At 41.4% G+C, this 23,344-nt stretch overlaps 2 protein-coding genes across 2 annotated transcripts in view; one reads left to right on the forward strand and one right to left on the reverse strand.

Moving 5' to 3' along the window:
* riox2 (ribosomal oxygenase 2) overlaps positions 1–4,070 on the forward strand; it is a 13,126-nt gene extending 9,056 nt beyond the window's left edge. The window contains exons 5-10 of the mRNA XM_017691378.2: positions 1,020–1,123; positions 1,217–1,319; positions 1,495–1,663; positions 2,117–2,205; positions 2,369–2,488; positions 3,248–4,070. Coding sequence (XP_017546867.2) covers positions 1,020–1,123; positions 1,217–1,319; positions 1,495–1,663; positions 2,117–2,205; positions 2,369–2,488; positions 3,248–3,406 — 744 coding nt within the window. The 3' untranslated portion in view covers positions 3,407–4,070. The remainder of the gene's footprint in view (positions 1–1,019; positions 1,124–1,216; positions 1,320–1,494; positions 1,664–2,116; positions 2,206–2,368; positions 2,489–3,247) is intronic.
* A 687-nt stretch (positions 4,071–4,757) lies between these two features.
* The window catches only part of LOC108423798, a 51,626-nt gene continuing 33,039 nt past the window's right edge, over positions 4,758–23,344 (reverse strand). Inside the window, exons 8-22 of the mRNA XM_017691380.2 lie at positions 23,149–23,285; positions 21,838–21,964; positions 21,500–21,535; positions 19,355–19,476; positions 18,380–18,509; positions 16,325–16,455; positions 15,431–15,557; positions 15,192–15,224; positions 14,961–15,070; positions 14,718–14,844; positions 14,281–14,408; positions 14,019–14,142; positions 7,982–8,143; positions 7,117–7,276; positions 4,758–5,792 (exon numbers count right to left, since the gene is read on the reverse strand). Coding sequence (XP_017546869.2) covers positions 5,704–5,792; positions 7,117–7,276; positions 7,982–8,143; positions 14,019–14,142; positions 14,281–14,408; positions 14,718–14,844; positions 14,961–15,070; positions 15,192–15,224; positions 15,431–15,557; positions 16,325–16,455; positions 18,380–18,509; positions 19,355–19,476; positions 21,500–21,535; positions 21,838–21,964; positions 23,149–23,285 — 1,743 coding nt within the window. The 3' untranslated portion in view covers positions 4,758–5,703. The remainder of the gene's footprint in view (positions 5,793–7,116; positions 7,277–7,981; positions 8,144–14,018; positions 14,143–14,280; positions 14,409–14,717; positions 14,845–14,960; positions 15,071–15,191; positions 15,225–15,430; positions 15,558–16,324; positions 16,456–18,379; positions 18,510–19,354; positions 19,477–21,499; positions 21,536–21,837; positions 21,965–23,148; positions 23,286–23,344) is intronic.

Genomic DNA, 23,344 nt, shown 5'->3' on the forward strand with positions numbered 1-23,344 from the left:
AACTTTACACTTGGCACAATGCAGGCAGACAAGTACCGTTCTCCTGGAAACCGCCAAACCCAGACTCGTCCATCCATCGGTCACTCCAGAGAACACGTCTCCACTGCTCTAGAGTCCAGTGGCAGCGCTTTACACCACTGCATTCCGCGCTTTGCATATAATTGTATTCTGTTCTTATTTACATTTTGCACAGCGCCCTGACTTTGTTTCCAAAATAAAGAAGGCAAAAGCACGGTTAATTTACAGTGGAAGTCAAAGTGTTATGTGTCAGTGTGCTTGTCATTTTGGACATTTCTCTTGGTTCATTTATCTGCAAATTTTCTCATACAGTAAAACACAGCTGGCATTTTCAAATATTGTGGTCTTAATTTGCACAGGACAAGAAATCTCAGTATAAATGACAGAGATGGGAGCGGCTACTGGATTTTCATCCTGCTTGTACTTCAGAAGAGAGTAGAAAACATGGTCAGCATTTAATTAGTCATCCCTGTCTTAAGTGCACGCACTGTGCCATTTGCTTGGGAATCCACAGCCAGCAGTCATCACCACATAAATCAGCCTTTTTTCATTTAAATTCGTAATTCGTTTAAATGCATCGGCTTGATTTTAGCCATGGAGAACACAAGTAAATGCCTCTTCAGGTCTCTCTATTCTAAATCGTTTTTTTCTACAGGATATGATTGCATTTTTACTAACACATCGATTCGCACAAGATGAATATAACCCTGGGTTATTTTAGAAAATGACGTGCTTATGTGAGAGCATGTCAGATGCATCAGTAAAAATACCATCATGTCCTGTGAAAAAAGTTTCTTAAAGATAGACGGACTCAAAATATTAAACCATGCCGGAACAAATAAGTGACGCGGTGCATTCGAATGTGTTTAAATTCACTGAAACAGCAGTAAAACTAACATTACCCCACCTCCTCATGTTAAACTAATCCTTTCTAAATAGCGCTTTAGAGGTATTGTTTATATGGGACTCTGTTCATATAGGATTTAACTGCATGTGTGCAGGCAGGCGATCTGCTGTACTTCCCCAGAGGAACCATCCACCAGGCAAACACTCCTGCAGGAGTGGAGCACTCTACACACCTCACACTCAGCACCTACCAGAACACGTGCGTAAACACACACAGGCTCTGATTACATGTTCTCAGACTCTACAGACTGTGTTCATCGTGTACATTTGTGCATGTCTGTCTCTTTATCAGGTCATGGGGTGACCTCCTAATGGATGTGTTTCCCAGTCTGCTGTTCGACTCCATGAAGAGTGACATCGGTCTGCGTCAGGGACTCCCCAGAAGCCTCCTCACTGTGAGCTCAGCCACACTTATTTCATTTCAGATACTTTAAGATACCCCTGTACTAAGCTGTGGCCGCTCTGCGTTTCCCTCATGCTGAATCATTCTGAAGAAAAAGTGATTTTAAAGCAAACTAGACATCTGACGTTTTCCTTTTGCCTTCTGTTCCCCTCTTCATATTGTTTCAGTCTGCAAACGGGAGTTCAGATGTAAATAAGCAGGTTTGTATGTTTCTGAGGGGTCTAGCGGAGCGTCTGGAGCAGGGGCAGCAGGAGCTGCGCTCCTCAGAGATGAGGAGAGACTTCATCTCCAGCAGGCTCCCTCCTTACCGGCTGCAGGAAGAGGACATCGCTCCAGGTGAGTGTTTTGGGGTACATATTAGGAAGGCAAGCTCACTGGATGTTCTTAAAGGGGCATTCCGGTCTAAAACTAGCAATCATTATGATATATATACACATATACTGTGTCATGTTATGTAATGTTCTGTAGTGCCTCATTGGTTTAACTGTGTGATGACACGATGTTCTCTCACTGAATTACCCAGCATGCATTATGTAAATAAATCCTGATTTACTAGCCTTCACATCAGTGTTTATGCAAGGAAATAAAGATGTGTTTGCAACTTCTTGGCAGTCACGTTAGGTATCCGTCTGCGTTCGCCAGCTAAAAAAATGCAAATGCAAAAAATTTTTTTTTAAATTTAGATTGTGGTATTTTCTCCTTTCAGTGTTTTACTCATCTTATTGTGTAAAGAATTTTAAGATTGTGTAACTAAAAAGTATATAATTAAAAATATTTGTTTTCTTCAAGTTGGAAAATTACCAGCATTGGAGGACTCGGTGTGTATGAGGTTCAAAGAGCACATTCTTCTCACAGTGGAGCCCAGTCAGGACAACACAGTAAGGATCTATGGCAAAGTTTACCTTTGTAGGTTGCCATTATTTCTTTGTGACTTTTGACGTCAGAATAAAACCTTGGTAGCTTTTCCAGAGAAGGCAGACGAGGAGGAGCTGGTCAGCGTATAGAAGAAATTCTTAACTGTGCATGTTTGTTCTCCTTCAGGATGAAGCTACAGAGTTAGTGGCATTTGTATTGCATTCTCTGAAAAACAAGAGGGAGACACACATGATGGGAGCACATGTTAATGACGAGGAGGATGTAGATGAAGAGGAAACCTCACCGGTAAGACCTGAAAGCACAAATTCATGGCACAGTGTTTATTAGCCAACCAGCTCAGCTCTGAAGAATAGTGTGCAATTTGTCTCCTGATTACGATATTAGGAGGAAGTGCCGCTCTCACAATAGAAAACATTTGTTGAAAGCAGGAATTCGTTCAGTAGTTTACTATTCTAGTTAGAACTGCATGATATGGATGAAAATTATTCTATTATATATTATGATTGCACCTATGTACCTGCTGCTATGTTGACAACGCATTAGTGAACCTTTGATATGACTGGTCTACATTTCTTTTATATACACTGATCAGCCATAACCATGACCACATCCTTGTTTCTACGCTTATTGTCCATTTGATCAGCTCCACTTACTGTATAGCTGCACTTTGTAGTTCTACAGTTACAGACTGTAGTCCATCTGTTTCACTGATACTTTGTTAGCCCCCCTTTACCCTTTACTTCAGTGGTCAGGAAACCATGGACCCTCACAGAGCAGGTACTATTTGGGTGGTGGATCATTCTCAGCACTGCAGTAACACTGACCTGGTGGTGGTGTGTTTAAATGCCCAAAGAACACCTGTGGTTGGTCAGGATACCCACAAATCAATAAAACATTAAGTGACTGGTTAGTCTCATTTGCATAGTGTGCACTTCTGGAGTAGCAGTATTGTGAATGATGAAGGAATAAGGAAAGATATTGCGCAGCTCTACTCCTAATCCATCTGGAGGTCTTCTTACTCTTTTGCATTCTTTTCTGATACAGTTCCAGGGTCTACGCTTCCCTGCAACTCATCTCCCTGCTCTCAGGCAGCTGCTGAGCAGAGAGCGCCTCCTGGTGGGTGAACTGCCACTGCAGCAGGACGCAGACAAACTGGGCCTGGTGTTGGGCCTCTGGACTGAAGGACTGTTGCAAGTCTGTTGACCAGCTCTCTCCCAGAGTCACACACTGTGCTCAAGACAGACATACATGTGGATTTGTACTGTCTTGACAATCGGTCATAAGCAAGACCAGAAAAGACGTGCTTTGCAGACTCAAACGAACCAAATGAAGTCACCAGATGGATGTAAGGACAGTTCTAAACAGGATCCACTCTTCTTTTTTTAAATAAAGAGGTTTCAGCTCTCATCCTGGAGGTTTTTCCTGCTCAAACACAATTACAGAACCTGGTAATTAGATACATTGAACTAGATGTGTTTGAGCAGGCAAATCACCATGCTGTGCTGGAAGCCAGCCCTACAGGACACCGCACTCTGACACAGTGTGTACTATTGTGTGATGATACCAGCAGGCTGGTGTGACGTGTAGCCAGGATCCTCTCAGTACCATTATCAGAACAGCTAATGTTTTGATAAATGCTTCAAGTTTGACCATCTGTTTCTCACTCACGCAGACCTCTGACTCGCTTTGTGTGAGAATAAGAATCTGAGCATGCTATTCACAGCCACTCTGACATGACCTCCACCAGGCTTAAACACTTTAAATAATTATCAGGAAGTTGCAAGTGTGACTCATTTTGGCTGAATGCTTAATAAAGAACTCTGTTGTGGTTCTGTGCGTTCCTAAAGGACCATATGTTGTGGAAAAACTTTGTCCTTTATTTATTCTTTTTTGTACATGAAGGATTTTGTAGTACGTAGATGTTGAATTTTCCAAACATACTGTTCACTCCTCTGGCTATACAGTTCATGAATGGAACTAAGCTGCAAAACCAAAAACAGCCTGTTTTTGAATTGGCTGATTTTGTGGTGTCAAATTTACATATCGCTGCTGTTGGAAGAAAACCTCATATCTCCATTTTAATTGTTTTTTGACATAATTTGAAAACTCCTATAGCCCTTTACACATTGTGTAAATTTCATGATGAATGGACCAAAAGAAACAAAAAAAGTCTGGTTCCATTGACTTACATTAAAATAAAGTATGTTTTTTTTTTTTTCCTTCTCCTGTAAAGTTATCAGTTTGGAAATACAAGGTTTTGTTCCTACAACAAGGCTATGTACATCTATTAAGCCCGCAGCAGTTCAGTTCCACCAACTCACATTAAAATTATAAGGCGTGTTCAGCCTGGGCTACTTAGCCGAGGAACAATACAGTCTTAAAAGTGCAGTAATGAAAAAAAATCAATGTTAGAAAATGCTAAAGGAAAAAAATTTAGACTTTCTGCTACATAAAACCACAAAAAATGGTTTACGTAGACAATAAAACTAGCCTAAACAGCATATTCCAGCTACATCTCAAAGACTGTAAACATAATAATGATGTGGACATTCAGTGAAATGGAACATCTGAATTTATTACACAGCTTCAATATTAATCACATCTTTTAAAAACAGTGAGCTTATTGATTCAACTGTACATGGTTTTCTTTAGAGAGCGCATTCAGTATTTCATACATCTTTTCCTGAATATCATACACTCAGTGTTCAGTGATAAATCCAGTGATTCGACCAGCTTTAAAAAGGAGAAAAGGGATCCTCTTTACATGGCCCAAGCTGGCAGGAGCTAAAATCTGTAGTTTGGCTTGTTTTTTTTCTTCTGAGTAAAGGGAGAATTTCTACATGACATCATATGACAACAATGTCCTGTTTCCAATATCGGTACTTAGGGGGCGCTCTATCCCCATTACATGGCCACTGATCTTTAAGTGAGGATCTTAGTGCAAATGTGCTTGGATGAATAAAACATAAAAGCAAGCATTCTCCATATTCATTATATTGCCTTACAATAGGTAACAGAACTCAATTTCCTCTCAGGTATTGGCTATTGAATAGTGATAGATCTAAGGAAGTAGTGGTTTTGGTTTGTGGCTTTAAAGTTTAGCACACTAACAGGATTCACTTCTGGTTTAGAGAAGGCTGCGGTATCTACAGGCATTTGTTCGAAGCCCTGCTTTCATTAGCGAAAAAGATCACCTGCAGCTGTTAATGGCCACAATTGACTGCCCACAGTCTAGAGTAGAGTTATTGACGTCTGGCTCTGGACAGCCAAAGCACAGCCCTGACGTGCTAGATCTGTTTTTGAGGTGCTGGAACACGGAAAAGAAACACACAGACGTGCTGTGGCTCTCTCGGATTAGATGTGAGGAACACTGGTCTGGACATTTTGTAACATGTTCCTCTTTTGGTTGTCGGAGGCAGTGCTATTTAGCTTCAGATGGTCCAGTCCATTACCGTGACAACGCCATTTCAGAAAAACAGTATCGCTTCTCAATCTCACCACTAAAGCACCTCTATGTCCCAGTACTGAGTGGTGTTATCAGCGCAGAACTCACTCAGGATCAGATGGTCCCTGTCTATTCCATTTCCCCCTGAAACACAATTAGAAATGTTACAAGACAGTTTGATACGTGGACAGTATCAGGCAGTGCATGCATCAGAAATATGAAAGGGGAATTCCATACTAATTACAGCACTGCTCTAATTTCTGCATAATTAAGGACAAAAGATTAAGATGTAAGCAAAGTCATTCAAAGTCATTCATGTACGGAGTCAGAATTGTTCACAGTGGTGGTGATGGGAACCAGACGTCTGAAGTGCTGAATGCCCCTAAAACGGGTATTTAATCAAAAATTTCCTCAGGCAAAGGTCTGGAACATCATACTGTCTAACTTGCATTATGACTCAGTGCCATATACTGTTTACTGAAGAAGCCAACAACTGAATATCAAATCAAATAAAGTACAATTCAGTCATATTTCAACAATATTTGTCAGTTTTCTCTTTTTATATCACACAATGTGAAATAACTTCCCTCTGACTGCTGTTTCTCGCCTCGTCCCTCCTCTGCGTGTGCGTCCCTCTCTCCAGTCTCAGCGCTCATCGTAATGCACAGATCTGATTGGCTGAGTAGCATCACGTATTTACAACTAATGTGATTGGTCCGTCTCCCGGGCCACTAAAGCTACGCCAATTAAAACAGGACCACCACATCGAAGTTAAGTAATTCTCCATAGTTTATCAGTTATAGGTCCAGGTCCACATAGGACAGCGTCTGGGTCCGGACTCAGAGCGCAGTCTGCCTATTAGTGACCTCTGCTCTAAAAGCTACATCACAGCAAATTATTACATCAAATGGTTTGAAATATGTTGCCTGATTCCTAAAACAGTTTTATGGTACTTCTGAGCTAAGCTTCTGACTGAAAACGACCGTTTTAAGATACATTTACAGGGTGTTGTGAGGCAAAATACAAATATTTTCCACATAGAAAACATTTTTTGAGCATTTACCAGTATTTTACCATTACAAATTTTAAATCTAAAACCTTGGAAGATGTGTAGATTCACTGGTTGTTTCAGACAGTTCATAATCTGGCTAGATTTGGGCTGTAGGCATTCACATCAAACTGACTTTGCGAATATCTCAAAGATTAAATTATGAGAGAATTATGAAAAATGTACAGAATTCCCAATTAAAACAGATCAAAATGGCACATAATGAAATCGAGTATGTGAATTAGGTTGAGAATGAATGAGAAAATATTGAAATCCCAGGCCTGTTACACACTAAGGCATGTTATTCAGTACCTGCAGGGACTTCGATATAAACTGGCTGAGCTATTCTCACGTTATAGGAGTGTGTAATAAGACTTTGGGCCTGCTGGTGAACCCATTTAAGGGTTGAGATAACGTTACCTCTTCGGTCCAGTACTAGGCTGCGATCTAAGTGAGGAGAAATTGTCCCGTTCTCATTCAAACTCCATCTCTGATGTATTCGCCCATGCTCTTCCCACAAGGCCACTCTGGCTCCCACACATGCCTTTCCACCAATCACGGACAGACAGCCCTTTCCCACCTGCAGGCACATAGAGAACCTTAAAGCAAAGACCCCTGCAGGACAGCAGAAAATTTCACTCAGCTAAAGAGTTCTGAATAACATTTTGGCTAGATTTTCTCAGCTTTGGTGTGCAGCCCAGGTTTTATACAGTTTATCTGTGCAACAAGATTTTTTCAAAGTGGGTTTGGGTTCATTTTGTAGCAAGAGTTCTCAGCAGTATTTTAGGTTTTGCTGAGACTGCTTATATGGACGTGTGCAATATTACAGCTTGTACTTCAGTTTAGAATTTCAATAGTGCTCTATAGATAGAAGCATACTTTTCTGCTCTATTTTTAGCACAGCGGTGCTTCAGTTCTGACACTTAAGACGAAATCAAACAGGTAAGGTATTGATGCAGTGAAATGCTATGGTAATAAACCTTAAACCATGTCTCTTCCAGGAAAGATGCATTTCATAAGTATTTAAGTACGTAAGGACAGGACGATTTACAGCAGAGTTGGGGGAGGGGGGTCTATGTGTAAAAAGATAGATGCCCATTAGAGCTAACAGTCCACAACATAAGACTCAAATGAGCTGGACAGACAAAACAACTACACTTCCACCACTCAGACACTTACTGCACAGCTCTGAGTTTTTGTGAGGTTGCATAAACCTCTAAAACGTTCAGAGTTAACAGGATTTTCTTGCTTTTGCATTTGTGAGAATACTTCAAATCAAGCTGACCTTGCTCTTGAACAGAGCCTGGCTGTATATCCAGTGCTGCGTATCCAGTGAGCGGTCAGCAGGACGCAGCGAGAGTTTGGCCAGAGACGACGGGTCCCGAGTTCTCTCTGCAGTCAGCGCCGTCCCTAGGGCTCGACTCCGCACCTGCATGTACATCCGCCGCTGAGGAGAGGAGAAATCGGTGGTTAAGCATGAAATGACAGTCTAGATTCAACTCGTCCTGGCATTTCTGAACATGTGGTTTCTCTGACAGTATCAGTGACATGAGTGCTTCAGTAGCACTTTTGAATATGCTATCTATTGGGGTCTTCACAGTGTGGGTTTACTTGTGGGTCAAGCATGGTCTGCGAAATAATTTGCAGGATTCATTTTGAGGGCCATCGCGAGCAAACCACCAGCAGGTAGCAGGCTAGTTCAGGAGGGTATTATGGCTTGCAGGGTGGGGTGGGCTTGGGCAGTAATCTGCTTATAAAAGGGAATGGGCAGCCAACAAGGTGCAAGCAGAAAATGTCCTGGAGAGAAAAATATGGTTGTAGTTATATTATGGATAAACATAATAAAGCTATATGACCTCTACAAAATAACATCAATGCTGTCAGAACAGAACCTTTTATCTCTGTTTTTGTCATTTTAAAGTTTTTGACATGTTTGAAAATGCCCGTTACCCTTTACACTGTATGTACATTTCATGATAAATGGACCAAATGACACTGCCCAAAATGACTTGAAAACAAGTCTGGTTCCACTGGTTCTGATGCATTAAGAGTAAAGTATGTTTTTTGCTTCTCTTGTAAAGTTACCATTTTAAAGATTTTTTGAAGGTTTTGCTCAGACAGCAACAGTATGCACTAAAAATGCATTTTTCCCCAAGAAAATTGGTTTAACTTTGCATCCAGCATCACATCAGTGATCTGTTTTCATTCTGTGTTACTTTCTTGCAAGCCAATAGTTCACGTAGATGCTTTGTGGTGCAAGTGGCTAATCAAAAGTGAGTGACCTAAGTGACCAACTACACATGGTCACCTTACATGACAACACTCACTTTGTGGTGCCATGTGCAATTGCTCACTGCTCACAAGGCAAACCTAGTTTTTCTCCAGACCATCAGATCACACAGATGCAGCCATCGTAAAAGCTCGGATGTTACAGTTGTCAGTACACGACTCGCCTTAAACCCCACACTTGTAGGTTTGGTATTGCTATTAAGAAGCCTGTAGCATTATGTGCACTTTTACAATTAAGCTAATTTGTGCACTTAGGGCAGCAATATACAAACATACCCCACAGGGAAGTAAACCAGCTCACAAACATTTGGTCCAAAAATAGCCTAAAAGTTTTTAGCTAGAGACACAATCTGCTCCAAGAATGCAATACAATAACCAACGGTTACGCTCTAAAATCCCCATTGCTTTACATCTACCTTACTTTCTAAACCCCAAACAAACCCGGACCAATCTTAAATAGCTAATCTCACATTTAAAAGGCATCTCACCATCTCATAAGATAGGTCAAGTGCGAGAAAGTCAAAAAAGCATTAGCTGGCTCAAGTACTTTAACAGGTAACAGCATCAACTACCATTCGTTAAATAGCAAGTCATGGAGGTACTCTGCCCGTTTGCTTCTGTCATTTAGTTTAATGAACTCTTCATGTGTGATGAAAAGTTTAAAAGAAATTTTCTGAATGATGGTGAAAACTGCTACTCTGCTATTAAAGTTGGCTGTCTTTTTTCTTTTGATTCGCTCTGCCAGCAGAGCTTCCTCAGCTCGTGATAAACTTTGTCAGCACCGACACAAACCCACAACAGTGCAACAGCAGCCTTAGCTTAGCTAATGCTGTTTAGTATGAAACGCCTGCACCCGAGTCTTCTTCTATAGGACAAATGGCAGTTGGTAGGCTAACTATACACGTTTCAACAATGTTGTCAGCTGATCAGTGAGCAAACCTGCCTCTTATAGGCACAAAAAAACCCCACAAAATATTTATATCTACATTTTGTCCATTTCCGCTGAATGCTACCTTGCCCTGTGTCATAGGGGATGTGTGGTGATGTTCTACGGCAGTGGTGCAGATTACCAAATGTGGGCGGGAGCAGACAAGGACCGTAACCCAAAGTGGGTGGGCACAGGCAGGTGTCAAGCAGGCCTGAGCAGGCAAGAACGGCACTAGATTTTGTGGGCGCAGACAGGCATGACACATGGTTGAAGCAGGTGGGTACAGGCATTAATAATCAAGCCTGTGCAGATCTCCACTCTGATACATCACACCCGGAGAGCACTATAATCTGTTTACCTCCATTAAAGTTTAATTATTTTGAATATATAGTAGTTTTATGAGGACATAATTTCATAGAGATCCAACACAGTGACCTAGCATTATTTTGGATTAATAACAAAATGAAATCAGTGACGATTTTAAAGAGCTAATTAACAGTGGCAGAACAGAAATGCACAACCCACGTCCTCATTCCCCAGTGCTGTCTCCAACACACATACACACTTCTGTCAGCTCCATCTGGCTATGAGAGAGTATAAATATCTGTTTAAGAATGTGTGGGTTTATCAGGACCTCACAGACCTGCACACACAAACAGAAACAGTTGAACACACACACACAGCCCCACACAACTGTCTTACTGTCTAATGAAGATGAGTGTGATTCAGAGGCCACTCTGAATCAGTGTTTTTTGGCAGAAAATGACAAAGGGCCCAATCTTTGTCAGGCAATCACAGCGGCCTACACAATCACTGTTGCGTGCTGCAGTGGCAGGAGGGCATGTCCAAGAGGCAAGTAGAACTTTTATTTCAATATATGTGAGCAAATCCACATAGAACGTACACAAAAGCACAGTGTGAAGTGCAACAGACACAGGAGAGCGGGTGATTGTTTTATCTCAGATAATTATAACACTCATCTCATACTTTTTTTTCCCCTTTAAAAGTCAACAGTTTTTTCATTTTGCTACACTATTCAAGTGTAAATAGTAGTGGTGCGACAGTTAACACGGTATTCTCAGCCTCAGACGCTACACCTACATAAAAATGGAGTGTCTAATGTACAGTACTGTGCGAAAGTCACATTTCAAAATCTATTTGTGTAGTTTGTGTTTATCTGCTGAGAAAAGTGTTAATATATGAATAAACTAAATTTATAGAATATTAATTAATAATAATTATATATATATATATATATATATATATATATATATATATATATATATATATATATATATATATATATATATATATATAGTGATTTTCTGGACGTTGGTGTGTGTAACCATCTCCAAGCCTCTCCTCGAGGAAGCCCAGTATTATATGTAGTTAAAAAGCAGCTCCTGGTTTGACCAATCAGTGCTCAGTAAATTGAGCTCATGATGTAATTGATGGGGCGGCACGGTGGCGTGGTGGGTAGCGCTGTCGCCTCACAGCAAGGAAGGCCTGGGTTCGATTCCCCAGCCGGGTGACCAGGGTCCTCTCTGTGTGGAGTTTGCATGTTCTCCCCGTGTCTGCGTGGGTTTCCTCCGGGTTCTCCGGTTTCCTCCCACAGTCCAAAGACATGCAGTCAGGCCAATTGGACATGCTAAACTGCCCCTAGGTGTGAGTGTGTGAGTGACTGTCTGTGTCTGTGTCTGTGTGTGTGTCTGCCCTGCGATGGACTGGCGACCTGTCCAGGGTGTATCCTGCCTTCCGCCCGAAGACTGCTGGGATAGGCTCCAGCTCCCCCCCGCGACCCTGACGGAGAAGCGGCTTAGAAAATGGATGGATGGATGGATGTAATTGATGATATTAACGAGTCTCTGTGGCGGCTGTGAAGGTGTCTAGGAAAAATATGGACCCGAGAAATTCTTGTTACTTTTTATTGTTTTTCTGTTTATTTGAATTATGAATACGACTTTATTCTAATGTATATTGTGATAAACTCACTGCTGAGGTCAACTGTTTAAACAATTGCTTAGATGCCTAAAACTTTCACACAGTACTTGATTTTGCACAAAACGTTGGCGGTAAGTATTAGTATGTCCCTACCCAATTTGTGTCCCCTGCCCGATTTGCACCATGCATTTGTGCCACGGTCACATACAAGCAGGGCCTAATACTTTACCGACACTACACAATCTATATCACATACATGTGAGCATTTAATGCATGAGCCATAATAAAAACAGATATATACCCCAACGATAATTACGTGCGTACTTTACTTTGTTCCTTGCTATCCTACTTGTTTATCAGTGAAAATACATCATTTAAGGTGTGACTATCTACTTGACTTTTTCTTTGCGCATATTTGCATTCTTAGCATAAATGAGCTCTACAATAACATTTGAACGAACAAAGAAAAAAAAACTCAATCTCAAATGGCTTAATAACAACAGCATGAATGAAGCGAGGCGAAATCTGAATTTCAGGAAGACATGGTCTCGTGTTTAACCAAAATGATATTTACATTCAGTAGGTTTTGGTTTAACTATAAACAGTGTTTTCTCCCATAGAAAGGAACTTGATACTAAGTTGTATTAAACTAGGACAAAGAATATGACTTCTATTGGACAGACGGACGGACGGATGGACAGACAGATATAACTTCATTGATCCCGAAGAGAAATTGCAGAAAAGTGCTCCATGCTCCTGACGGACTGGGTCAACTTAGAGTGTCCAATCAGCCTACCTTAATGTCTTTGGATTGTGGGAGGACACCAGAGTACAAGCAGTAAACCCACACAGACACGGAGAGCACAAGCAAACGCCGCACAGAAAGAACCTTGATGATGTACACACTGCACCACCGTGCTGCCCCATGGGATGGGAAGTGAAAACAACGTTCTGTTTTTCTGGCTAAATCGCCAGAAACCGCATCCCCATCAGAAACGCTGCACCAAAACAGGCTATGATTGGTCGTTTTCCATATCAGTCTCTTCCTGACAGAGTACCTTGAACTTGGCTATGTTTTGCAGTAAAAACCACTAGACTATGCCGATTCTTCCCAGGCAGACTAACATATTAAAAAAACATAATGTGATCAATTATTAATAGCACTACATTTTAAAAGCCATTAACAAATGTTCATATTTTATGTTCATATTTTAATGCATTAAACCATCCGTAGTTCCAACCTGAGGCCCAGCTACTGTCGTGCTGTTGCTCTGGCTCCTCCCACCGCGTAAACCCAAATACAGCTTTTAAATGGCAGCGTCATTTGTTGGCTCTCTTGATATATGTTATTTCCATCTACTGCAATATCAGTAATATCCATAATATTAGCTCTGAAGGACATCTACAGATAAATCAACAACCTGCAACAAAAGCAAGAGCAAAGTGGAAGGAGCTCCAGCTCCTATCAGCACAAGACATAACACTGCAGACAGTGACAGGCAGCGTGACCACAAGAGGCAACTACCGCAGGATTATCCACAGGACTGAGTCTGCACTTTTTTTTCCTTTTGTTTCATTATGATGACAGGACAAATAAACGTCAAAAATGTAGTGTGCTTTTCTTTTTTTTTTTATTCTGTACACTGTTAAAAAAAGGGCAGGTGGTTTAAGTTTAAAAACATTGTTACTGGACTACCTTAAATTTTGAGTTAATTAGTAAGTTAACAGAACAAGAATCTGTTTTATGCCCCGTCAACAAGTACAAATAACTCCTAACCTTACCATGTTTTTTTCCAGATCATCATAAAATATCTCCTCTTCTACTTGCAAACACAAACATGGTATCAACTGGTAGCTTAGAATCTGTACTACTGAAATTCAACACGTCAAAAATCTGTTAAACATTAAAAACCAGTTAAAACATGTCTTTCACTGACAGAAGAAACGGTCACATCGAACAGCTGTACTGAGTGCAATGGCACTTCACAAACACAGTTCACTTAGAGAGATAGCACAAAGCAGAGGAGAACAAAACAATACAAAACAAATGTACTAGAACAACTCGTACATGGAACCGATAGGAGAAAAGAAAACATAACCCAAAGAGGGAGAAAACAAAAGGAGGTGTCCTGAGGTCAGTTTAACAGAGTGATTTTTTAGTTACCTGTCTGAGTGGGTGGAGGGAGCCAATCGTTTCCCAGCTGCTGTATTCACCCCAGCACGGATACTCGCCCGTCTGCAGCAACATCTGGCGCCCCTTAAACTGACTGAACTCATATACCACCCACCTGTGAGAGGCAAATAGGTACAGGCCTCTTATCAGCGGTACTCATGAATCCAAACAATAAATACTTGAAACATTTTAAAATAAAAATACTCTGCAATAAAAAGCAATAAAAGCAAATGAAAGTGTGAGTTATCTATACAGGCCACTGTTGACTCGAAGAGACTGGGTGAAGAAGTCATTCATGGTCTCCATGGGTGAATCTGCCACTGTCTCCAGCCCCTCAAATGAACTGAGAGAGAAGAAACTGATGGAGGGCTCTGAGAAGCTCTGTGTGGGGTAAGACAGACAGGCCAACGTTATTAGACAACATGTTTTAGGAATTCTTTTCTTCTGCTCATAAACATGAATGTGGTATCAAGTGAAAGTTTGGCTTCTGTGCTTTCAACAGATTTTATTCAATTGAATTTATTCAGTTTCAATGAGCTATGAGTGAGAAAAAACAGCATGCCTTTCTCACAACCAGCAATAATGCCAGTGGGGTTAAAGGACATTCCTCTATTCTGTGTATTCAGGGATGTTTGCCTGCTAAAGCAAGAGAGAACGTTTTGACTGAAAAGCATGATGATTCAGACTCACATATGGAATGGGTTTGAAGGATCTGATGGTTGATGCAAGGCAGCCACAGGAAATGAGGTCAGGATAAAGACCTTCCCCAAGGACAAACTGGTTCCCACAGTAACCTTCCTCTTCAAACAGCAACCAACTAAATTGAGAAAAAGAAAGAGAAAGAGAATGAAAATGTCCCGTAAACGCTGATAGAATCTGCTGGCTAACGGCTGAATGTGAGGTCCATTGTCAGTGAAGCTTGGAGCATCTCACCTTCCCGTTATTACTCTAAACGATGTGGGGCTCAGCAAGCCACAGTCTGCCTCTTCACTTTCAAACTCCCTGCTCTCTCCTGCAAAGCATGGTTTGCTGTAGGTTCGCAGCTACTCATATGAATACACAGAGATATTGAGAGAATAGGTGAGATTCTCAGACTACAGAACACTAAATCAGAATTATAATCACATAATTAATCATAGTAACAATTTAGTCCAAAATACATACCAAAAACTTTGGTTCCTCTTCTCCACAGAGCTCCTTAAAAAAAAATCAATAAAAAGGAATCAATAGGCTCAGATGAGCCTCGTCATTCCACAATCATTTTAAAGAGCCTACTTATAAGTTCTTTTCTAGTACAAGCTCAGAAAATAAGTCAATTGCACATATGTACTCTCTCTCTACCTGCTCAGCAGTCTGTTACTGAACATAAAGCTGCCACCATGTGTATTTGTGTGTGAACTCACCCTGCGTACAGGCCGGATGGAGAGAGGTGAGCTCTGCCTGCCACCCCAGTCCAGTGTTCCAGGGTGCTGACCTTTCTCAAGCACGAACTGCTCGCCAGTGTAACATCTCCCACTGTACGCTACCCACCTGAAACAACACACACACTTCAAACAATCTAGGTACATCCATCAGCTCACAGCCACACAGACGAGTTCTACACCAGTTTTAGAAACCTCAGCAGTTTTGTCAAAAATGTCTAGAGCTCCAGCAAAAGTGCTCGCGAGCTCCAGCTGAGTTCAGGCTTCATTACGTGTCTGCTGAATGACTTTTGCTTATTATGTCAGTATTTTAGCCGAGGGCAGAGACAGTCCCTCTGGAGCAGCTAGACTTGCTCTGTCTTGCTCATGAAAACTAGGAGGATATCAGCTGGCACTGAACCCCCAGGCCATTTCATTATCTTACCTGGTTCCGGGGCTACTGAGAGCCTGTCAGTAAATATTGTTACAGCCATAAAAAACCCTAAAATACTTTGAAGGAGAAAAAAAATGAGCACCTATAACAATTTTATTCCAGGTTATTTTGGACCATTTCAATTTTTCAATTCTTGAAATGTTCACATCATGTAAAGAGAACAAGATACACAAACCTGTGGCTCCAAAATGTAAACTTAAAAAGAGAAGCATAAACTATTCTTAACTTTAAATATGTATTAATGTAATGACATTTTATTCTAAGCAAATTTAGACTCCTATTGGTCCATTTATCATGAAATGTTTACATAAAAGTCACATGAAGGGAAGCTAAAACATAAAAAACAAATGAGGCTCTGATTTGAAAGCAAAAATATATAAACAATATATGATGTAAACAACATGTGAATGAAAGTTTTTATTTCTTCAATGTCCTGCACTTACACTCCACTCTTCACGAGGATGGCGTCGACCCCCTGCGCTAGTCCATTCTGCTGTAGGTTTGCCACATCCTGGTCCACGAGCTCTATTTGTTCTCCAGAGCTTTTCAAAGAAACCTCAGGCTCGATGAAATCCTGAAACAATCCCCAACATAACAATTTTACCTCAACTTTCCATATAACCTGTCTGAAAAGCATTAACTGTCTCAGCAGATACCTCACTGCAAGTCTCATTTTCTGTTATCTAATCTGCGAAAATACAAACTGTTCCAACGGTTCTGTGCTGTTCTGCACTGTAAATGTCACTGCTGATCAACTGGTCATGGTGCAGAGAGGCGCCTGACAGTGTGAGGAGCATAGAGAAACAGATTACTCGTGAGAGCGGAGAGCAGGAACAACCACATCCACCTGAAAAATCCCTTTAGAGACTGAGGCAGAACCGTCCATACCTCTTTTCTTTCTTTCCTTACTTTGATCTCTTCCTGTCTCTCTTTCTTGTAATTTTATCCAAACATGGCAAGCAGTGGCCACAGAAAACGCTCTGTGTAAAATCAGTATGAATCATTATATGTGCTGTTTATTGAGAGATATCAGTGTAAGTCTGCAAACTGGGTCAAAGCCTCAGAGCCTCAAATTCAAAATCTGACCCACTTACATCCCACTCCACACACAAAATTTTTTCTGAGATTGCATGTATTTAGGACAGCCTCCAACAGTGCAAGTTCCTGAGTAGCTGGTATTTGAAGGCGGAGTGTAGTGATGATAATGTAGGTAGGTACAAGCAGGTAGATGGGTTTGTGTGCATGTTAATGTGCTCCATGCTCATCTATGCATGTGTATTCCTGTTTTCCCACTCAAAAACCAGAACGTTATCTTTACTGGGAATGCTCAGACTTGCAGCTTTAGAATGGTATTTTAGAGGGATGTATTCAGACCTGCCATGAATGTCCCATTAGAGAGGATGACACAAATGGCCAACAGCTTGTTCATTTCTGGATCTCTCCAAGATCCAGACATTTCACGTGCTATTCCTCTTTGTTGATTTTGGGCTTTCCTCTTGTTGTGACCTCACTGTGCTTTTCCGTGGGTGTTTTCAATCACTCGCTGTTTTACTCAGGCATTTCATTCACCCTCCCATTTGATCATTCATCTCAAATATATAAATATAGTTATCCTCATCCAAGGGCTACTAGTGTTTAGTGATGGCAAACTAAAAGAGGGGAACTCAGAGCCTCAAACTTGTTTGTTGTGATTCTGGCAGCTACTGTTGTAGACTATCACCAGCAGAGGTATCCAACATGGGGGTGAAGTTCACTCTAGTCAGCGACACTTAGGCTGCCAACCAATAGCCGCATTCCACGGAGTGGAAGCGATCACAGTTTCAGTTGTCCCGTGCTGCACTGGGTAAGCAGGTTACCTGCTGTGCCACTTCTCGGGTGATCCAACTCATGTTCAGACGAGCCCGTAACTCCAAAAGCTCCTCAATCCTCTGCTACACTCTCAGCATCTTGGCTACAACTGAACGCAACTCAGCCTGCATGCCACTTTTCATGCTAATAAAATAGCAAACTAGCCAAATAAAACTTGATAAAAGAAATAAAAACACTAAAACACTGTGTCTTGGTACGGGAACCTTTCATTTTTTTGTTTGTTTCATTGTTTAGCGTTTGTAATGGGAAAGCCGAGCGCTCGTCACCAGACATTATGTTTTTTTTTTCTTTTCTTAAATTGTAACTATTACGAAACTGTGGCTGTGCTTTTTCAGCTGGTAAAAACAGCTCACCAGACACTTTCTCCCACTGTCCTATGACAGATTTGTGAAATGTTCCACTGTTTATGAGTGTTTGTCGTGTTCTGATCATAAAGCATAGTTTAAAACAGCAATGAACCGCCCAGAAGCAAAAAGCAGCCTTCAAACTTGAAAGAAATAATTGATGACATTCATCGTGATATTTATCAATACTGAACGACTGGAATTTTGTTTATCGTGATAACATTTTTTGCCGTATCGCCCAGCTCTAGTGCGTGTGTGTGTGTGTGTGTGTGTGTATACACTCACAGCCTGAAGGAAGCGGCAGGATCTCAGTGTTAACGGTGGCTCACTGAAGAAAGCACTGCAATCACTATACTCGCCTTCCTCCAGCATACACTGCTGCCCCCTGTAGTTCTCGCTGGAGTAGCCCACCCACCTGCTCACAAACACATGGATCACAATGTGCATCATTGTAACCTTCAACACAATATCCCAACATAAAACATGCACGCTCACTGGGACAGCCCTCCCTGAAGTAAGCCCATCCATCTGTCAATACATGCAAAAACACTTACAACTAACGCACCCACCAACACCAAACAGCCTTTTTATCTCAGTATTGCTATTAGAGTTAATGCACATGCCTAAGAGCTACATAAAAAGCTGCAGTGGCCTGGAGATATCTTGAGCTAAGGGCAGTGTATATAGAGAGAGAGTGAGCCAGAAAGACAATGAAACTCAATATCAGACTCCTTCCCCACCCTGCTCCTACAGACCACTGGCACTGACTTGCCCCATTTATACACACTCAAACACACACAAACACACTCTAGGCTAACAGCACTTCCTCTGTTTGCAGAGGGTGGAGATCAGACACAGTGTTTAAAGTGAGTCTTGCTACAGCTACAGTAATATTACTAATATTACACATATGCACACACACTTCCATGCGTTCACTTGAGACTGTCCTCACCACAATAACATCTTTTAACATAGTTCTTACTTCAGCTACATTTCAGTCTGGTCATGTGACCGAGATTGAAAAACTGATTCCTGCCTGAGAGAAGATGAACCCCACCTACAAAATTATCCATATCTGCCAGGGAATTGGCTCTCAGCCACAGTCAACCACAGACAAACACGCACATGCAGTTTCCTGTCATCCATGAGGAAAGCAGTTAAAGCAGTTAGCAGTTCCTGCAGAAAAGCCATTAACAGCTGCTAGACCATTTACCATCATGTTTGTGTGCCTGTGTGTGCGCACGCGACTAAGACACTCACACTCCTCCGGTGACCCGTAGAGAGGAGACCTGTGATAGGCCTTCTTTAGCTCCTAGACTGGGCATGTTCTCCAGCAGCTCTTGGCACTGACCCTGGAAGAGTGGCTTCTCATAGAGCACCATCTAGACAGGCAGACAGAAGAACATTTACTGGGACCTGGGATCAGGGACCATTGCACAGCAGCTTAAGAATAAGCAGAGCAGATTAACAAGGCTACCAAACCTTTCATCACTTAAAAATGATGAATAAGTAATATATCTTGTATTCTCTTCCAGAATCTGATCAGTTTTAAAAGCTATAATGAATCAGGCGCTGTGTGTCCTTTAGGGCGGTTTTTAAACTGGTCCCCAGAGGACCCCCAGACAGTGAACATTATTGTTCCAACTCAACAGCACATAGGAACAGAGTTAAAGAGCTAAAATGTAGACTGATCCCTGAGGACCACTTTGAGAATCACTCACTTTAAGGGGTCTAACGATATATTCAGCTCATTCATTATACAGAGGCCACGACTGAATATTTGCAGCAAACACAGAGTAAAAACTGAAAAATATTTGTCTGTTACTAAAATTGTGTTTTATTTAACATTCTGAAGTCTGAAATATGACATGATACAATATGATCTGTCTCTAATGAGTGTGCTTGATGGGCATTCCTCTATCCAATACTCCCAGTCTGCTATGGGACTAGAAAGGAAAACGGTTTTAAGTTTTAAACAAGAAAATGTCCATTTGAATGTTTAAAGCTACTTCTTGTTGTGGTTCCTAGTGTGGAACCAGGCCAGGTAGTTATCACCAAGAACTACTACCAAACATACTATACCTGGCACATTTCTGTTATTTTAAAAACTGAGTAACATCAATGGGCAAAAAAAATTCTTGTGCTGCAGATGACATTTCTAACAATCACCTAATAGTCATAAGGTACTTGAAAGTGTGCAGCCAAAGCCGAGACACATCTACTGCACCCACTTGTTCCAGTTACAGTCTTTTCCTTTCACTACAGTCAGCAGCCTAGTGCTTTAAGCACAGCCACCATCACTGGCATGGGGATTTTATGGAAAAAGTCTACTCAGAGACACATCAGAATGGGCACCATTTTATATGCAATGTTAGACAACTACACTGCAAACCCCAAGATTGAAAATCACTGGTTTAAATAAAGGGTGCTTTTGGGGTCATTTGTCAAGTCAAGAGGCTTTTATTGTCATTCCATGAATGTGAAATTACGTTCCTCCAGGAACATCACGGTGCAACGAGGAACAAAGCGTACAAAGTGCGAACGTGAAGACATCGTGTGCAAACAAAAAATTAAGCTACAAACAATAAATAGGATAAATTAAACAGACATTAGACACAGTAAACAGACAGGACTGACTCAGCACTCATTCTGGACATGAGGTAGTGGAATAAGGTGCAGAGATGTTTAACATGCTGTGATCTGTGAGTCACGCAGTCAGATGACAGACATAAAACAGTATAAAACAGAGTAAAACAGTGTAAACACAGTGTAGCAGCAATGTTCCAGATAGTGCAAGTAGAGCATCAAAAGAGTTGTGTGCGGAGTATGTGTGTGTGGGGGGGTGGGGGGGGGGTTAGCTCAGTCCTTGTGAGTTTAAGAACCTCATTGCTTGAGGAACATTAGCTGTTGCAGAGTCTGGCAGTGGTGGTACGGATGCTCCGGATGCCAGACGGCAGCAGTGAAAAAAGTCCATGTGAGGGATGGATGGGGTCGTCCACAATGCTAGTGGCTTTCCGGATAATTTGTGATAATTTGTACTGAGGGCCCCCTTGAGGATTTTACTTATTTTATCTTCTTACTCATTTTCTTTGTAAAATAACAGATATAAAATTTGAATATACTTGACAAAGATACAATAAGAAAAATTGAATTTGATTTCTAATCACATCTGATGGTCCTACAATCCATGTTGTTTCACAACCTACTAATGAGATTAGAGCTAGAAGGCAGGAGGCAAGGATCTAAGAGTGAGATGTATAACAGTGAATGTGCTGCTGTGGGTGAAACTGAAGGTATCCTTTGGTATTCCTTTGGTATAGACTACAGCTGGATCTATCATGATCCACAGAGTTACATTTTTGCCCTGTGATGTATTGTGTCATGCTGTGTTGTTATATATCTCACCTTCAGATCCAAGGGTCTCCGTACTCTTAGGCCACCCTGCAAGCAGAACACATGAGAGAGGTGTGAGAGAGATGGGGCATTTACACAAGCTGTTCATAGGACAGAAACATATGCAGCAAAAGCCTGAGCTACACATTTGTACCATATTTTTCTACAGACTACAACACGTTATCCAGGATTGACGGTGAAATCCTCTTTAGCTACACTTCTTTAAATCATACATAACAGATACCATTGAGAAATAATGACGCATTCCACGTTGTAATTTGATCTTCAGAAGCAGATGTGGGTTTAGTGTGTGGTCTGTGTCGGGGTGAGAGAGGTTAATGTGTCCGTACCATTCTCACTGGACGCAGTGACCTCACACAGGAGATGGGGGAGTTCTGGAGTACGGGTGTGGTTAAACCTCCTGCTTCCAAAACTGTGTGATTTCCTGTGAATCCAGCACCATCATAGGCCAGCCAGCTATGGTTACAAACAGACCACAAATTAGTTCATGCTGGGAAATAAGCCACTGCCGGCCAGCTACAGAGCCCCACACACACACACACACACACACACACACACACACAGCAGTGATTATGGAGAGAAATACTTAACTCCCTGACTGCACCACAAAAGTGTGCTATACTTAAAAAACGCCCAATTTAAAGTACTTCAAAACTTTCTTAATCTCGCTGCTGCTTTAAGAGAGATATCAAGGTCTTCCTCAAGATATTAACTGCCTTTAGTAGAATTTATGCTCCTTCTTTCCAGTCAGTCGCATCATTTTCCATCATAATTATCTTACCCCAGACACAGCAACACACTGTAATTGTAATGTTTTTAAACCTTACTAAACCACCTACAGTCAGCACTTACTTTAAATTGCAGGGTCTACCTTAAAGAAAAATGACAGAATGGAATTTGCAGCAGTTCAAATCTCTGGAGAGCCTAGAGGTGGGCAATATGATATTTTTAGTCATTGTTATAAATTTTGTTATCATGATAAACAATATGCTTCTCCAAGCACAATGACCAACTGCAGGTTTCATTACAAAGAGGGCATAATTAAGCCTGTTTAATTGGATTTAATGCAGTACATGATGTTAAAAGTTGGAAAAAAAAAATTGTGCATCATGAAAATGTCTTTAAGTATCATGATACAGTATTTTTTCCATGTTGCCTATCCAGAACACTGATCCTCAAATTTTAAGCCATGTAGGCATTAAACTGACAGGGCAATTAATCATAAAAATGACCTTTGGCTACCCAAACCAAACTTTAGCCCTTATCTACACGCACAAAATGTGAGCATGGATTTGCCTGGGAGAAGAAGGATTGGGTGGAGTCAGCATTTTGACTGGAACATGGCATCTCCATCGGAGACGTGCTAATCGAAGGAGCCCAGCGTGAACGGTGCACCAGGAAGTCGCTTTTCCTTTACAGGTGCAGTTTTCAATAACCCATTTATGACTCAGCACTGAACAATGTGGTACCGAGCAGAGGATGCCAGCTGGCACAGACGCCCCTTCAAGCTCAGTCTGTGCTGCAGCGGTTTTAATGTAGCACCAGTTAAGTCAGCTTGATTTGAGCAGGGAGCTCATGTTGCCTTTATGGCAGCAATAAGCAGAATATATGATCCGTGGTTCCATGAAGAGTCCACTTACCATCCATAGCGCACAGTGAGGTCAGAGATGTGGACAGGGCCGTGCTGGTCTATGTGGTCAGCTTCAGAGTGGAGACACACTGGCTCGCTTTCTTGAGTCCTAATAGAAGGAAGATGAATCTCTGGAACACTGTCATCCTACACACACACACACACACACACACACACACACACACACACACACACACACACACACA

This window comes from Pygocentrus nattereri, chromosome 18 (genome assembly GCF_015220715.1).
Source record: "Pygocentrus nattereri isolate fPygNat1 chromosome 18, fPygNat1.pri, whole genome shotgun sequence".
Lineage (NCBI taxonomy): Eukaryota > Metazoa > Chordata > Actinopteri > Characiformes > Serrasalmidae > Pygocentrus > Pygocentrus nattereri.